An 18699-nucleotide genomic window follows, 5' to 3' on the forward strand; every position below is an offset into this window, starting at 1 on the left:
GAAGGAAAAATTATATTGGAACCGGAAGCAGTCACAGAAACAAGAACTCTACAGCTACAAAATCGATCAATTTCAGAGTATCTTATCAAGTGGAAGAACTTATCCGCTGAAGATTCCACATGGGAGGATGAGAATTTTATGCAGAAGTATCCAGAACTACTCAAGCGTTGAGGACAACACTTTTTTGAAGGAGAGGGGCATGTTGGGTCCCTATAATACTAGTGATTACCCCATTACTATTGTAGTTATACCCCTTATTTATATTGTTGTGCCCCTATTACCCCCATATTGTTATTTCTGTGCCCCATAGAATCCCTCTATTGTTATTTTTGTGGCTTTATAATATTATATTATTATTGTTAGGTCGGCTGGATTATATTGTGACTCCTTAGACTCCTATATATAGAAACGAGGTTTTGTCATTTGTATCATCCAAGAATTGTTCATTTATGTAATGTAAAGGAGGTTTCCCCCTCGAAGAGGCTGAATTCTAACGCGTGGATCTCTCTTTTCTATCTTTTTGTGAGCTGGTTTCATAACAATGTCAATCAAGAAGGTAGAATGCTAATTTGGGGGCATCTTGTGGTCTTTGGGGAACATCGTTCTTCTAGGAAACATCCTAGCTTCAATGTGCAACATTCCAGGCTCTAGAGGGGCAGGAGAAGGTCTTCATCAATGTTGGATACATCCCAAGGTCAATGCCCCTCATAAAGTGGTTAATGTCTCGAATATAGTGCCTGGAAGGGTCATCAAGTGGGGCTGGATGTCCTCTATGAAGTGTTGCTCATTCATTCCCTCAAGGGGTGGCAACTATACCTAGGAGCAAGCATTTGAAACATACCCTCAAAATCAGGTGAGATTAGTATCATAGGTAAAGTAACCATAAGAGTATCAGAGTGGGCCATACCTAATGCAAAAGGCATTAAAGTACTCACACGAATATCATCTTCAAATGTCTTCCTAGCTTAGGGTTATCCAAAGGCCCTATTAGGTACTTCCAACCCTGATTCAAAATGGATTTTGGATATACTTCTAAGTCTAAGTGTTCCTCACAGAGGAAAATGAAAGTCCCAGGGCTGCTCTTGGAAATAGTCCCATTGCATAGATCTGTTCATTTTGAATCTGACGCAATTTGAACAGACCAAAACAGACTCCGGATGAAGGAGTTATTGTAAAATGAAAATTGCCCAATGTCCTTAGAAAAGGAGGCAATTTCATTAAATTTTGAACTATATTGAAAATTTTGATTTTTAGTATAGGCTCACGGGCCAATCCACAGCTGACACATGGCAGGCTGGGATTGGGCCACGTGGCCCTGTTTGATTGGTCAAAGAGGAAATATCGCATCGCAAATGTGCCAAAGGGAAGGACTTAACCATAGGCCTTAAAGCATTGCGATATGCGATTACTGCTTTATCGCATCGCAAAAAGCCAAAGGGAGGACTTAACAAAAGGCCGAGGCCAATGCAACATGCAATCGTCGGCAGATCGGCGTCGACGTATGCCATAAGGGAAGACCCTAGGGCCGTTGCGACAACGATATTGCGATATGCGATAAAGTGATGGGCCGATGTGCGATTGCGCATGGACTGTTGGATCGGGTGCGCAGATCAACGATTAGGATTCAATCTAGGCGATCGGCGATCGGAGAACCCCTGATACAGAGAGCCATATGCACAAGCAACTCGCGACCTGCCGATAAAGCGACTTGCCGATGTTGCGATGAGCGATAATGCGATCGCATCTGGACCGTTGGATCGCGAGTCTGATCGGACGGTGGAGATTTAACGGGGAATATCACATTGCTATTTGCATTAAGACCATGGACCGGGGCTCCTACCTGTTGTGATTGCGATATGCGATCAAAGGTGGACCCAATAAGTTTATAGATGCGATTGTATGTATTTTGAAGTTCGGTTGAACGACTCATGATGTGTTTTTCGCACGTTTGCCTATGTATTGCTGTTATATGGCTATTTTCGGATTTTATGCAGAGGGAGGCCAAACGACCGGGTTTCCTGTGCCCGCTGGTTCATTTTCATTTGTGAACTGATTCTTGACATGAAACAGTCGATTCCACGCTTCAGAGGAACTGTAACTGTTGTGTATTAAATACACAGAGAACAGAATTGACAGGGGATTTTTTGCTTGGAGGTCGAGCGAAACACAGATGAGCGAATGATCGAGCAAAACACAGAAAGCACAGAGAGCAGTGGATTCTCGAAGGCCGAGACAGAGGAAGGCGCAGGGGAAGCTCCAGAAGCTCAAAGAGGCTTGGACGTTGAGAATTTGCCAGGAGGGTAGTCCATAGCGTGAAGTGAATGCGTGGGCAGAGTTGGAGTGCTGAGGAACCCATTGGGAAGCTTGGTGTGCCAGAGCGCTTGATAGGAGATAGCCACTAGAGGTTGGAAAGGTAGAGTCAGAGTGCTTAATAGGGCGAAGCCACCAGAGGTAAGAGGCAGCGCATAAATGCTTCAGTGAAGTATCAGACAACAAAGAGACCAAATGATCGAGCTATTGTTGGTGTTGGTGTTGTTTGAGTTGAAGACAAAAGAAGGAGTCCAGAGACAGTAAACAATTCTGAGGGAGTCAGAGAAGCCAGAAGCTCAAAGGAGCTCAGAGTACTGACTGAAAGAATTAGTCCAGAGAAGCCTAGGTCTATTTGCAGCTAAATGACAGCCAGAGGTAAGATGGCATTCTAAGCCTGTTGGTTCGGTTGTAGACCAATGGAGTTGAGTGTAAACTTGTAAAAGAATTCAACCATAATCCCAGAGAGCTTAGTCGAGTTGACTAGAGCTCAAGGAGATGTAGCCCAAGAGTTTTGGCTGAACTCCAAATTAATATTGCTATGCGTGTATTGCTTATTGCTGCTTTACTTACGGTCATGTGTATTTAAATATCAGTATAAGCAACAACATTTACAACACTAAACAGTTTTAAAACAAACATAAGCATACACCTATATTTTCAAGCATATTATTAATTCCGCAATTGGTTAATCACTAGACCATGGGAATATTTAAGCTTTGGAAGTGGGAGAGGTTCTTGTAAGTTTGACAAGAAGCCTTTAGTGCCCCATTTTCAGATCAGGTGGTATCAGAGCCTGAGATTGGTTAACCACACCTTTGAAGAAGGTTATATCAGAATGCTTGATTGACAAAGGAAAGACTATTTCTTTGAAAGGTATTTGAACAACAAGAGGCTGATTGTATGCTTGTTTTGCAGACTGACTATATTCTGAGTTTGCAAAGGTAAAGGGAAAGCTATTGATAGCTCAGTCCAGGAAGGGCAAGAAGGAAGAAGGGCTGAAGGCATTCTTCTATCTCAAAGGACCTCAAAGCAATCCTTGGAGCACAAGAGGTTTGTTGCAAAAGGTTGCTGAATAAGCTCTTTATTAATCTTGTTTGAAGTTTTTTGTTCATTTGCATAATGACAACTTCTACAAGTGAGTCCTCAAATTCCCCCTTCATCACAAGATCCTTTGATGAAGACATGAAGCAAGACTTGTTCACCATAATGGATATGGTGGAGGGAATGTATGAGGATGGAAGGAAGAGCAGCATACCTAGAGAGCAGTTGAATTCCGTGGAGGAAGAGAAGCAGTTGCTTTCTGACAAATTGTAGGAAATGGAGAGGCAACTTCATATCGCAAATATGAACTTGAAAAGGATGCATGAGTTGGAGTCACAACTCTTTGTTGCCAAAGAAGCCTTGGTCAAGTATCAGCTTGAAGAAGAGGTAATTTGGTAAACCATTCCAGTCTGTCTTCAAACTCTTCTAAGAATGCTTATATTAGTTCTTTTGAAAAACATACCAAAGGCATAGGCTCCAAGCTAATGTCCAAGATGGGCTATGAAGGAAAAGGCTTGGGCAAGCATGCACAAGGTATTGTTGAACCAATAATGGTTGAGGAAAGGCCTAAGTATTTGGGTCTTGGCTATGGACAGTATTATGGAGAGAGTTCCAAAGCTGCCATGAAGGCCATTGAAACAGTCCCAAGAAGGAGTTTCATTGCAGGTCCTCTACCTCAGAAGTGTGAGGATTGTATTCATGGAGAATGCAATTGCTTGAAACATCATTTGCAGGATGCAGGTGTACAGAAGCACACACTTGAACCAGAGAGTTGTGGAAACTCTAGCAGCCTTGAAGAGATTGATGGTGTTCCAAAGGGAGCCACTCCTTCATTTACTTCACCTCCTCATGAAGGCAATAAAGGTGAAAGAGGCAGGTATAAATCTGGTTCTAATCATATTCCTTTTGATTTTGCAAAGCATGGTAAATTTCCACATAGATATGGGAAAAGAATTGCTTGTTCCTTTTGTGGTTTGGATAACCATAATGTTTCTAGATGTTGGAAGAGAATGGCCACATACAAGAAACTTTTGAAGGAAAAGAAGCAAGCAGCCAAAGGTCCATTGGACAAGGCAAATCATGCTGTCAAGAGGATGCACATGTGTTGCACTTACTGCCATAAGCAAGGGCATCTTGTTGAAAGGTGTTGGACTCTGAATCCAGCAATGCTTCCACAAAAGCTGAAGAAGAAGGTGGAAAGAGAAGATGGCAGAAAGGGAAGGGAAGATTCCATGAATGATGTGTCTCAGGATGATTCACATGTTGATGCTGATGTGCAGACAAAGGAAAGACCTTTGAAATGGATTGGTAAGAAATGGTTAGAATTCTTATCCAATTAAAGATTGCATGTCTATTGATGCATCTGTTTGCATTTCTTTGTTAATGAGATGCAAGTTGCAGGTTTTTACCAAGAAGGTGAATGGAAAAAGTTGAGTAGGAGACTCACTTTGTTGCTGCAACATTATATTTCATTTCAGCTTCGAAAGTATAGTGTGCTTAAGCGAAAGTTGAAGGATGAAATGCATGCATGAGCATGATATGCATGAACACAGGGATGTTGATGATTTCCTTGTAGTTGAACATGTATGTGTAATTAACTTGTAGGGTTGATTGCTTTGACATGCATGTGATGTTGACTTGGGAGAAGTTAACTTGGTCTCCAAGATGGAGATAATGATGAAGTGTTTCATCTTTTGAAAAAGAGTCCTAATGGTCTTTTTCTACATGCTTGACTTGAAGGGTCATTTGTTTTAAAGGCATGTTTTGTTGGCTTGCTATCTAGTCAATCATTTGTATGCAGATGTAAGGACATGGAGGTGTTCACAAGATGTGAAATCTGTTTCTTTTGTTGAAACAACAGTGTAGGCCATCCAGTTGTTGTCTGTATTTCTGTTGTTGTTAACAGTTCTTGTTGACAGCTTTTCAAACAGGTACAAATGAAAATTTTGTGGAGCAGGTGTACTTCACATTGGTTTGAGCCACCTTGGATCAATGATCAAGGCAGAGAAGTTCAAACTACCTTCTATGACCATTTCAGCAGGAGTTCTGCAGGAAGGCAAGGAGGAAAGCAGTTCTTCCCAGGAATACCAGCACATCCAGAAAGAAGAGTGGTCAAAGGCTTTGGGTTGGAGGCACTATGTAAAGCAAGTGTAGGGAAGCTGAAAGAAGAGGGTGTTGTTACTCTCATTTACTATTTAGATCAGTATATTAGTCTTTTTGAGACCAAAAGTTCTTTTAGTGGGAAGGCATGATCCAAAATGGATTTTGGATATACTTTTAAGTCTAAGTGTTCCTCACAGAGGAAAATGAAAGTCCCAGTGCTGCTCCTGGAAATAGTCCCATTGTATAGATTTGTTCATTCTGAATCTGACGCAATTTGAACGGACCAAAACAGACTCTAGAATGAAGGAGTTATTGTAAAATGAAAATGGCCCAATGTCCTTAGAAAATGAGGCAATTTCATTAAATTTTGAATTATATTGAAAATTTTGATTTTTAGTATAGGCTCACGCGCTAATCCACAGCTGACACATGGCAGGTCGGGATTGGGCCACGTGGCCCTGTTTGATTGGTCAAAGAGGAAATATCGCATCGCAAATTTGCCAAAGGGAAGGACTTAACCATAGGCCTTAAAGCATTGTGATATGCGATTACTGCTTTATCGCATCGCAAAAAGCCAAAGGGAGGACTTAACAAAAGGCCGAGGCCAATGCGACATGCGATCGTCGGCGGATCGGCGTATGCCATAAGGGAAGACCCCGGGGCCATTGCGACAACGATATTGCGATATGTGATAAAGTGATGGGCTGATGTGCGATTACGCATGGACCGTGGGATCGGGTGCGCACATCAATGATCAGGATTCGATCGGGGTGATCTGCGATCGACGATTGGAGAACCCCCGATACAAAGAGCCATATGCACAAGCAACTCGCGACCTGCCGATAAAGCGACTTGCCGATGTTGCGATGAGCGATAATGCGATCGCATTTGGACCGTTGGATTACGAGTCTGATCGGACATTGGAGATTTAATGGGGAATATCGCATCGCTATTTGCATTAAGACCATGGGCCGAGGCTCCTGCCTGTTGCGTTTGCGATATGCAATCAAAGGCTGACCCGATAATTTTATAGATGCGATTGTACGTATTTTGAAGTCCGGCTGAACGGCTCATGATGTGTTTTTTGCGCGTTTGCTTGTGTATTGTTGTTATATGGCTGTTTTCGGATTTTATGCAGAGGGAGGCCAAACGACCAGGTTTCTTGTGCTCGCTGGTTCATTTTCATTTGTGAATTGATTCTTGACATGAAACATTCGATTCCATGTTTTAGAGGAACTGTAACTGCTGTGTATTAAATACACAGAGAACAGAATTGACGGGGGATTGTTCGCTTGGAGGTTGAGCGAAACACAGATGAGCGAATGACTGAGCAAAACACAGAAAGCACAGAAAGCAGTGGATTCTCAAAGGTCAAGACAGAGGAAGGCGCAGGGGAAGCTCCAGAAGCTTAGAGAGGCTTGGACACTGAGAATTTTCCAGGAGGGCAGTCCATAGCGTGAAGTGAATGCATGGGCAGAGTTGGAGCGCTGAGGAACCCATTGGGAAGCTTGGTGTGCCAGAGCGCTTGATAGGAGATAGCCACCAGAGGTTGGAAAGGCAGAGTCAGAGCGCTTAATAGAGCGAAGCCACCAGAGGTTGGAGGTAGCGCATAAATGCTTCAGTGAAGTATCAGACAACAAAGAGACCGAATGATCGAGCTATTGCTGGTGTTGTTTGAGTTGAAGACAGAAGAAGGAGTCTAGAGACAGTAAACAATTCTGAGGGAGTCAGAGAAGCCAGAAGCTCAAAGGAGCTCAGAGCACTGACTGAAAGAATTAGTCCAGAGAAGCCTAGATCTGTTTGCAGCTAAAGGACAGCCAGGGGTAAGATGGCATTCTAAGCCCATTGGTTTGGTTGTAGACCAATGGAGTTGAGTGTAAACTTGTAAAAGAATTCAGCCATAATCCCAGAGAGCCTAGTTGAGTTGACTAGAGCTCAAGGAGATGTAGCCCAAGAGTTTTGGGTGAACTCCAAATTAATATTGCTATGCGTGTATTGCTTATTGCTGCTTTACTTACTGTCATGTGTATTTAAATATCAGTATAAGCAACAAAATTTACAGCACTAAACAAATTTAGAACAAACATAAGCATACACCTATATTTTCAAGCATATTATTAATTCCGCAATTGGTTAATCACTAGATCATGGGAATATTTAAGCTTTGGAAGTGGGAGAGGTTCTTGTAAGTTTGACAAGAAGCCTTTAGTGCCCCATTTTCAGATCAAACCCTAAGGTGAGGAACAATTCCTAGGCCTACCCATCAATAAGAAGGTTGAAGTGGTCAGTAGCATGGTGCATGTTTGCTTCATGGAGGATGCCATAGTCTTTGTATAGGCTACAAAATTCCATCATTCTTGAGCACTATAATGTGAAGAGGGAGCAATCGTGGGACTTGAGATGCCCATTTTCTCGGCCTATTTTTACCACCTCCCTTGTGCACCTTTTCTTCATTGTTTTTATTTTTATTTTTTTTGCATAGCTTGGGTTACAAGCTTTCATTTATGTATCAATTACCCCTTAAAGATAAAGCGGTTTATTGCTAATTAGGGTTGGGATATTCAAAGTTCTTTTCTTTTGATAGCTCATGCATTAGCCAAGAACTAGTTGAGGGCTAATGAGGGGGGTAGAGCTCAGGATAGGCTTTTGTCCACGCACTTTATTATATCCCAACTGATTTTTGTTGGATTTTATCATTATGGCTCATGATATTTCTTGCCTTTCTATTGCATCAACCTCTTAGGGAAAAGTTTCCAGGCCCCTACTCAAGAATGTGGAAAATAGGGAACCAATACTGGTGACAGATAACAATCAACCCAAAGATGGGAAGTGGATACAGGGGACATATGGAAAGTGTTAAGCATGAATTACCATGGACACATGATATCAATCAGTGCCTCCTATTTGTGCCCCTCCTAGACAGTGGAAAGAAATGCCTCAAGTAAAATCACACTAGACTAGGGGCAGGGGATAACCACCAAGGTGAAACATTGGAACAAGAGTACAACCAAAAGCAGTCTATCTTCCAATTCAACATGTGATTCATACTGGAATGCCCCTAAAATTTAAATGAAAGCACTCAATTACAAAAATGGTAAATGTACACCCACCTTCATTTGGTGAGTAAGCTAGATGTCATAAAGCACTGATTGGAGCATGGATGGGGGGATTTTGAGGCAAGCTATCTGTAGATCATCATAGAGTTGTTGGTTAACAAGTTGATTTGAATAGGAGGAAAATTTTGTCCTAGGAGTTACACATTTGGCTGGGTAACATCTAGCTCCAACTTGGGGACATGTGCTCACTATAGAGAAGATGATCCACACAATCCAACAAATAGTGCATGAGAATCCTAGCAATCCCTGGTGCTTGCAAACCTATTTACCTGTATCTCTCTAAAAAGACTCCTAATAATAACTGAGGGTGCTAATTGTCACCTTGTGATACGAAAAAAAGTCCAAATTTCAACTAAATTATGAAAAGAATAAAGAAAATGATCTAATTATGCAAGAAAATTAGCATGAAGAAAGCAAGGAAGGATGAAAAATCAAGAAATACAATCCTACCAACTCTAAACTATCTAAACTAAAGAAACAAGTCCTAGAATACAATGCAAGAATATTGCCATCTACTAGTAAAGGCAACTTCACACCATCAAGGTTAGGAAAATAGAAATAATCGATGCCTACATTTCCATGAATCTTATAAGGGTAAGGGTCATCTTCTACTAGCACTAGTTCTCCTACTTGAAAACCATCTCACATGTTGTCAAGATTCCTTTTGAACTCATACCTTCTTTTTTTTGGTCTTCTGATCATAGTGATTTGATATGGAAGAGGGTAAAGAGTTAATTGGCACATATTGCTTCCAATTTTCTCATTTTCTTTAATACTTCTTGACTACCTGAGGGCTTGCGGTTCAAAATGCTTCCAAGCTATCTAAATATTCAAAGTTTTGTTATACTCATCTTTTCTTTCCATGGGATCCTCTAATGAAAAAGGAAGAAAAGACAAGTCCTCATATTGAACCTTTATTGATGTCTTTGAATTTGTGTGAGGGTGTCTATCCACAAATCCTTGACCAATATCAAAGACATGATAACGAGATTCCTTGATGTCTTCGACATGATATCTCATGGTAGGTTCTCTATAAAGGATGAATGGTTTTCCATCAGAGGTGGGTATGGTAGCATAAGACAAGTCCATTTGCAAATTCCCACCTATTGTGGTTGACCATTTTCACGATAAGAGCATACACTAGGCATCAAGAACATCTATAACAATGATATCCATGAGCACAACAATGTCAGGGTTAACTGCCAAACAAATATTCAAATCTTTGATTAAACTATAAATTTGGATGATTTTGAATCAAAACCACACACATTTCTATAAGGCCTTGTAATCTGTAACTCGAATTAGTTCATGACCATCAATGGCATTGCATTAATAGATGCACTAGAATCAAGCATACAATTGTGCAAAGTTGAGTCATTCACTATCAATGAAAGGAAAAAGGTGTGTGTCCTCCATTTCTTTTATCATAATTCATGTTTTGCAAAATCACAAGAGGATCCTCAAGTTCCCTATCAAGACTAAATATTTTCTTTATTTGACCTCTTGGAGGTTCAACCTTAGGTAGCTCAAGGAAAGTGTAGTTATGTGTTTATATATACATAGATGTACTCTAATAACATGTGAATGAATATATAGTTCAAACCACTCCTGCATTAGTTACTCCATTTGAATTGAGAGCTTGGGTTTTAGGCCTTGGGCCATATTACACATTAAGACTTCGGTTAGTTAGGTGAGGCAAGGAAGCAGCCTTCCTACTTTATAAACCCAACTCTCATTTTATCTCCATCCACGCTGTACAACAAGCAACAACAGAGCTTAACTTCATTCCTATGCTCGCAAGGCCAATGTTGAGCAACAGTAGTGGAACAACGCTCTAGCGAAACCGTGTTGTGTGAACATGCATCGACCATTGGGCATCGACTGTCATATGTGCCCTTAATAAACTAATCAGGCTGACAAAATAACCAACACCATTCAACGTAGATAAAAGTGTTGAGACTCGAGAGTGGGGTCTAGGTGGAACTGGGGAGAGTTGGGAACGTTGTTCGCTGCCCACCACTCGCCGCTCGTCACTCACTGTTGATATATTTGTCCCCTATGATGTAGTGAGAGCATTTGTGGAAGCCTGGCTGACTTGGTTAGAGTTCCATAGTGGGACCTTGAGTCCACCTTTATCACTTGTCGCCTACCACCCTTCTCCTTAGTTGACGTCGAGTGTCGTAAACGGTGATAAACCACATTAATATGATGTGGGCTTGATCGCAGGACCCACCAAGATGACCTGTAGGCTGTTAGATTTGCATGGAGGCCACATGGGTGCCACGTGGTCAATATGCTGACATTGCCTCTATTAATGGGTCGAACTTTAATTGAGTATAACTTTTGATTTGAGAATCAGATCAAGCTAAAATTGGTATTGTTGGAAAGCTCTTGACGAGTTGAATGCAACAGTGACATCAGAAGTTAATTCCATAGAATTGCAAAAAACTAGGGTTTTTGCTAACCCCATCTTCATAATGGACGTTGGGGATCGAGTTAATGACAAGTAACACCTTCCTCAACCCAGATCCTTTAAGGGAGTGTAAGGGAGGTTCCCTCTTTATCTCTGGAAAATTATCAGCTTAAAGTGAGAGGAAGAGTTGTTGTGGTGATAGTGGGCAACCCTTGCAAGTGCCTCTAGGGTTGCACTTATTGTAGGGACTTGAATATCTTTGAGTGTGGCTGTAGGAGGTAAGAGGGACAAAGCAAATGGTTAAGGTTGGGAGAGATGTTGTTAGGCCATATTGTTGGCCCTTATGCGTAAAATGTGTCATCATGATCATGTATAAGGTCAACAAATGTGATGGCTTATGTGTTATGAACATGTAGTGTATCATTAGATAAGTTTAATGATGGGTTATATCATATATGATGTTATACTTCAGAGATAACCACCCTAACGTTATCCCCTCTGTATAAATAATCTACTAAAGAGGATTTCGATTGGCTGATTACATGCATATTTTGCTTGTGCCTTTGTGTTTTCATATTTGTCAGTATGTCTGAATAATCAAGTGAGTGCTTGAATGGTAATGTTGGAAAAACCTGCATTTTCTTTATAAAAATTAATATCTCTAACCTACTGACACTACGATACTCCATGAACTTGTCATTTTTAATCTGCCACAAACTTCTTGTGTTCAATTTCGGTGATGTCTCTTGCAGTTCATCTTCTTTCTCTATGCTTATAGTATATACCCATTAGTTGTGCTTGTCTTGGCACATGTTTCTAATACCATTGTTAGATTTTTATGAGAGGGGAAAAATGATTGAGAAAAGAAACACAATTCTCAGACGATGATTTCATTAAACATGAATTGCTTACATAATAGAGACAACTTCTTGTTCAAAAGCCTTATGTGGTAGTTCTAATTTCTGGCCTAAATATGAAGCAATATTACTTTATTACAAACATTAATACATTACAATAATGTCACCATTTACATAACCTAAGAACACCTAACATGTAAAACAAGTACTAAATGGTCATTAATCCCTAAAAAACTCTGAATTTATTCTTTTTCTGTTGTTTCATTATGTTTTTACACCTGTCTCCTCTAAACAGAAAACAAGCGAAGGTATTCCTTACAATTTACCTCTTTGCTTATACTTATAGGCAACACATCCATCAGCATTAGACGTATTTGAGGACATTACAGGGATGGCACAAGGCAAACAAGTGGCTGTGTTTCTAGACTATGATGGAACACTTTCTCCCATTGTTGAAGATCCTGATCATGCATTCATGTCTGATGAGGTATTGTATTGAGTTTGTATTTATCTAAAATAAATATGATTCTTAGAAGCTTTGAATAGTATATGATTTCGAAGACAACTGGAACATGATGTATGTGCACATTATATGACAAATGTGATTGATATAGGCATGCGTTTGTTTTTCTGAGGTTAGATGAGAAGTGCTCTAAGGGATGTGGCCCAACATTTTCCAACTGCAATTATCACAGGCAGGTGCAGGGACAAGGTGAGGCTAAATAGGTTTTTCACATTTTGTTTTTCAAGTCCTTTCAGCTATTCAATGCCCAACTCTCTAGGAAAAGAGGTTTTATAATTATTCAAATATTGTACATAGAAAAAGCAAGAGTTATGTTGGATAGACATGATTTAATCATATCATAGGTCGGTTTTGTAAATGTATTTTTCTTAAAATAAGATAATTTTTCTAAAACAAAAATCTTATAATAGAAGAAAGGGGTAGTGGTTTCTCTCATGTTAATGGCGGTAAATAGGAGTGATTCCAAGGAAGCATTTCTCATTATCAATATGTTTTTATTTCACAGTAACTTCTCCCTTGGTTGTATTGTGTTGTCCATAGCATCTGAAACATTGAATTGAACAGGTGTTTGAATTTGTTCAACTTCCTGAACTTTATTATGCGGGCAGTCATGGGATGGATATTATGGGGCCAGCAGAAGCTCGTGATAGCAGAAAGAAAGATGAAACAAAATCTAAAGAAATAAAGGTAAAATGACTAGAATTGCAGATGTACCAATTGTACACAATAAATGTCAAGGTATCTGGTTTTCATTGTTTGTACAGGCAATAAACATGCAACATGAAATAAACTTGTTCACAGAAATTCACTCTATAATTGCTGTAGACGAGAGAAGTCAATTTCTTCTCCAACCCACTATCCACTATTCTGTCACCAATTACACAGGCTGTTTAAATTAGATCACAATCCTGAAGCTAACGAACTCAATCACACTGCTTCCATGACTCCTAAAACTAAAATTATAATGTGCTGAACCTAAAGGTCCTCATAGAACATACTGTAAGGATCGTAGAATATCATCTCTCTAGAGAAATTATATTAAACAAGGCCTTAACCCATATAAATATTTCTAGAGTATACAAGCTTGGATCTTTTGGAGTATTTGGGGAAGTCCTGATTGTTGAAATTTCCAAGTTATGACTTTTATTGCAAATTCAGAAATTCTAATTCACAATGGAGGTTCCCTAAGTCTAATCCTTGTGAACTTCAACCTTAGGGTTTATCTGAATTATTAATTTATAGCAGCAAACAATGGACAATATTTCACTCCATTTCAACCCAACACACTAGGCAGCCCCAAGAAAAAAGATACCAATCATATATCAACATGTTTTAGCCATTAGGGCACACTTTTACAAGCATCTAGATCACTTTATTTACAATAGATTTACAGTAGTACATATGCTCCCTTATCTTCAAGATATATGTTAAATCACTTAAATTTTTCATCTCTTAAACATGTCAAATCAGCATGAACAATAAGATTTGGAAATTACTTAGTCAAGATGACGATGACAACTAAAAAGCAAAATTGCAATTACACAAGTATTGGACAGCTGGAAACTTATATATATATATATATATAGCCCACGGGGCGTAGCACAGACAGTGACAGGGTGTTCTATTAAGACACTCTGTGGTGTAAAGGTCACTGGTTTGAAACTCTGTGGGAAAAATCTGGGCAGGGGAAGGGTTGGTGTGGCACAAGCCAGGTGCGATCCCCAGGTGATTTTGATGGCTTAGATGCCTCTGGGTCGTGGCTACTCAAGCTACAAGTTAGATGTGCTAGTCATCTCAAGTTTCACATAAGTTATAACCTATCAAACAAATATATATATATATATATATATATATATGTTGGCGAAGGTTTTCTTTGTTTTCCCTAGCTTGAATTTTGGAGAGCTTGAAGGATTGTACCAGTTTAATGATAAAATTGTAACTACAATTGAAGGATTGTACCAGTTACAATTTTATCATTAAACTGGTACAATCCTTCAAGCTCTCCAAAATTCAAGCTAGGGAAAACAAAGAAAACCCTCGCCAACATACTACGATTTTATCATAAAACTGGTACAATACTTTAAGGTCTCCAAAAATCAATCTGGTGAAAACCAAGAAAACCCTCGCCAACACAAATTATACACAACAAAAGCTAGTATCAACATTGACAACTCCTCTTTGGCTTTAATAGCAAGGTCATATCATGCAAGCTCTCCACACTAGCATAGTTGTCTTCCTTAGTGTTTGCAAACCCTAGCCATGTTGCATCACACAAGTACATGAAAAGACAACTTTAATGCTAGTCACTAAATCTACATGCCAATCCTAGGGCTAGAGTCCTCAAAACTCAGATCAACACTATAGAAATTTTCAAATCTAATTCAATTAATGCAACTTAAGAAATTCACCTTTTTCGTAGAGGTTTTCTAGAATTGTCAGCCTTAGGTCTTGTTGCTGCAAATTCTAGCAAGCCTTGGAGAGGGGAACCCTAAAAGGCTATTACCAGACCAAGTGACAACAATGGGGCAGTGGCCCAATGTCACCATAGCCAAAACCCCCTGCTCTTTATGGGCTTTCACCAATGGGAGGAGTCCCAGTATGAGGTCACCTATGAGGTATATTCTAGGTATGAAGATATGATGTGACCTAAGGGCTTCTAAGGAAAAGACACAACTTAAGTACAAGGCTCCAATCCATGAGTAAGGGCAATTTATTTTTCCTTAGAGAGGCCAAATTCATACACAAGACCTAGGGTTTGATTAGTAGGTTGAGAGTTGGGGTGGCCACAATGTATCTTAGCAATTTCAAGGCACATGAAACCCTCAAAAAGCCCCCAAGTTGAAGCTAAAACTAAACTAGGGTTTACCTTAGGGCAAACAACTAGGGCAACAAATTTATGGATGAAATTGAAGTGAATGCCTATCAAAAGGGGTGATTTTGTGGAAACCACTATCCTCTTGATATTTAGAGTCTCCAACACCAAAATTTCCTCTTCCCTAGGAATTTGCACCAAGCCCTAGCTTGGCCACTTGGCCTTGAAGGGGATGAATTTGGTCAAGAGAAAAAGAGGGAAAATTTATGGATAAAAGGTAGAGTTGATCATCAACAAAGAAGGCCAATGCCTAGTTCTAGGGTCAATGGAGTCTATGGGCTCTTAAAATTGATTTAATTTTGCAAAGTAGTAAGGATATTTTGATGCCCTAGCATCAAAACCCTAACTATCACCTTTGTGAGGGATCAAAGGTCACTTGGGAGAGCTAACATGAGATCACCAAGGGGATTTCCATTCACATATCATACTATGAGTAATACATGCAATAATACAACCAAGTTTCCTTTCAATTGATACTCAACAAAATTAGGGCACAGCACAAAAAATTAAATTTGTGCCCTAATTTTTGATGGGTTTCCGTTGATTCCACTTCTATACAATCTTATATCCTTCTCTACGAACAACTGCGTGTCTGTTAAGGAAGTGGAATCAACGGAAACCCATCAAAAATGCCTTCCACATCAGCAACAACACTCCCAGGAGCCATCCCAACCACTCAGGTTTCATGCCCCTAGGTCCCACTGAGTTTTTATGAACAAATTATGAACAAATTGATTCATTCCATGCATTAGACATGAAATCATAAGTTTGTAATAAACAAGGTACTTACAAGACAATATGCATGAAACAATCCAATTATTGATCCAAAGTGACTTCTCCAAAGACAAGAACAAATGCTCAAGATGATTTTTGCTCTGTAGATCACATTTTTCCCGTTAGAAAAAGAGGTTGAAATCTCCAAAAGGCTAAATTATCCTAGTCCACGTGATGATGAATGACAAGATGATCCTCTCCTCTATTTATATGAGGAGGAACAATATCTAATTAGCCTAAAAGCCCCTAAATCTCAAGTAAAATTACAATGATGAATTGGGTTACAAGCCAACCCACTAGCCAAAACATAAAACCAAGTGAAATGCCAACACATGTCAGTCGAAATGATGATGTCATCCATGTGTAGGGCTCTATGAGGCATGTGTTGAGGCTTCTTGGTGCCAAGTAAGGTGTAGAAGCCTTCTAAAATCATGAAAACTTTGATTGAGATAGTGTTGTCCCTCGAGTGCCACACTATCTCAATCAAGCATTCATGAGTACAACACTATCTCAATCAAGCATTCCCGAGTAGTGTCCCTCCTATACCCATTGGGCCATAAGGGGAGGTCCCACTGGACTAGGATCAAAGGGTAACCCCCCATTTAAGTTGAGGGACCAAGATCATGATCAAAACCCCTCTTTCTTCCAGGTCACTCCGTAATCCATATCAAAAGCCTAAATACAAACAAGCATAGGCACTCGATTGCAAAATTAATAAAGTACCCTTTGATTGGAGGCCCACTTTTGTTCATGTGCTCTCGCCGGATGGATGATAAGTCATATCGCTGATGCAGGTGGCGGAGACGAATAGTGGCACATCATCAGCTAGTGGTGGTTGTTAGGGGCTGCTCACTAGCTCGTTGGATGTGAAGTGTGGGAGAAAAAAATTCTCCTATGTTGTCACCCACTTTTGGTGGGTAACAAGTATGTTATGAAATATGATAAAACGACAAAAACAAACAATGTTTCACTTCTTAGCAACCCCATTAAAAAAGACATTCTTGTTGGGAATTATAGTCTGAGCAGGAGTTGCTTGCACATGTTAGGTGTGAACGTGCGAGAAGTAGTTCGAGACAACTTCAAGTAACTAAGTAAAAGTGGGAAATAATATGATATTGAAATTTCACTGAAATAAATACAAGCTAAAGTCAAATTTCCTATGTTCTCCTAGTGTTAGAAATTTAAATAAAATATTCTAGATATTCTAGAATATTAATGAGTTAGATTTGATTTAATCTTAGTTGTACACCTCATTGTTGAGATAAGGTGGTTGCTAGGATTAAGGAGATTAGTTGCTAGATTTGAGAAATTAGTTGCTGGGATTTAGTAGATTAGTTATCTCCCTATAAACTTATATAGGATAAGGTGGAAGAAGTTGAATACGCACCTTTTGCACACAAAGAAATCTCAGGAGGTTAGAGAGAGATTACTTGAGCATATTTAGAGAATAAGAGAGGAGCTAAGGTCGAGAAGTACGCCAAAAAATAATCCATATAGTTGTACCAATAAATCTGTTTAGCAATATAGATAGGGTCAAACAATGCTATACAATAGTTCAGGCAAGAAGATTTTGAGTTGTCCATCATGTAGATTTATCTTAGTAAGTGCAAATCTGTTTTTTGTTTTGTTTTGTTTTTGTTTTTTTGGTTGTGTATATCGTACAATTGTTAGGTTGATAGCTTGTGGAGGTTTCCTTGTAAGCTTGAATATTTAAATAAAAATCTGATTTTTAGAGGTTAATTATTTGTGTATCATGTTTATGCTTTCATTGTTCATTTTCCAGCTATACATGCGATTTTTGCATGTTCATAAATAGTTACTTTTGTGGTTAAATAATTTCTGGTTTGATTTATCTAATTAAGAGAAACATTGGACAACAATCACCTAGGGCTTGAAAATTTACATGGTGTTAGAGCAAGGTTGATTCTAGGAGTCCAAGGGTTTAGAATTTGTGGCATTGTTGTTTCTTTTAATTTTCAGATTTGGGAGGTGTTGACCACACTTGTGTCAATAGTCCAAGAAGCAGAGTACAAAGCACCAGATAATTTTTTTCAAGGATCAATGTCATCATTTGGCTTCCAGTTCTATCATTGTAAACCCAATTTCTGCAGGGTTATTGTAAATGATGCTAGTACGACCATTGAACCATTTAATAACACCTCGGTAATCCTATGATTTTTTTCGAAGGGTTTTATCTTATGAAGTTTTTTAACCTCCTAGAATTATTTGTGTCTGTAAACATAGATAATCGACAAAGTTTTTCTTCCAGTTATAACCCCAAAGCTAGGGTGGAATTCATTGACAAGGTTTTAGTTGAGTCCTAGTATTTATCGAGTCTATGTAAAATTGTGTTTAAGAATAATTTAGTGCATGCTTACTCATAGTTAGACACCATGGCTAAATAATTTTATTATAGACACACTTGGTTTCATACTATATCATAGTTAGACACCATCGCTAAATTATTTTATTATAGACACACTTGGTTTCATACTAGATCATATTGTGTCGCAGAATTGGGTAATGTCTTGAGGGTCTATCTCAAAATGTGTTTTCTCCTTCTTAGGGTTGATATTGTAATAATTTGATGTAAAAAATATTTTAGTGCATGGTTACTTATAGTTAGACAAGATGGCTAAAATATTTGAAGGTGGAAAAATAATTAATCCCCTCTAGACTCAATTAATTAA

The 18699-nt window shown here is 39.2% G+C and overlaps 1 protein-coding gene across 5 annotated transcripts in view; it reads left to right on the forward strand.

The window, feature by feature from the left end:
* LOC149254877 (putative trehalose-phosphate phosphatase C) overlaps positions 1-18699 on the forward strand; it is a 290873-nt gene that overhangs the window by 15235 nt on the left and 256939 nt on the right. For all 5 annotated transcript variants that reach the window (XR_016267190.1, XM_089460253.1, XM_089460250.1 and 2 more), the window contains exons 3-5: positions 12187-12327; positions 12481-12552; positions 12928-13050. Coding sequence is in view for 4 of the 5 variants with exons in the window: in XM_089460253.1 (XP_089316379.1) it covers positions 12187-12327; positions 12481-12552; positions 12928-13050 (336 nt within the window). In the remaining variant the exon portion in view is untranslated. The remainder of the gene's footprint in view (positions 1-12186; positions 12328-12480; positions 12553-12927; positions 13051-18699) is intronic.

This window comes from Pinus tabuliformis, chromosome 7 (assembly GCF_031772625.1).
Source record: "Pinus tabuliformis cultivar Carrire ecotype Pingquan chromosome 7, CPIR1, whole genome shotgun sequence".
NCBI classification, from domain to species: Eukaryota; Viridiplantae; Streptophyta; class Pinopsida; order Pinales; family Pinaceae; genus Pinus; species Pinus tabuliformis.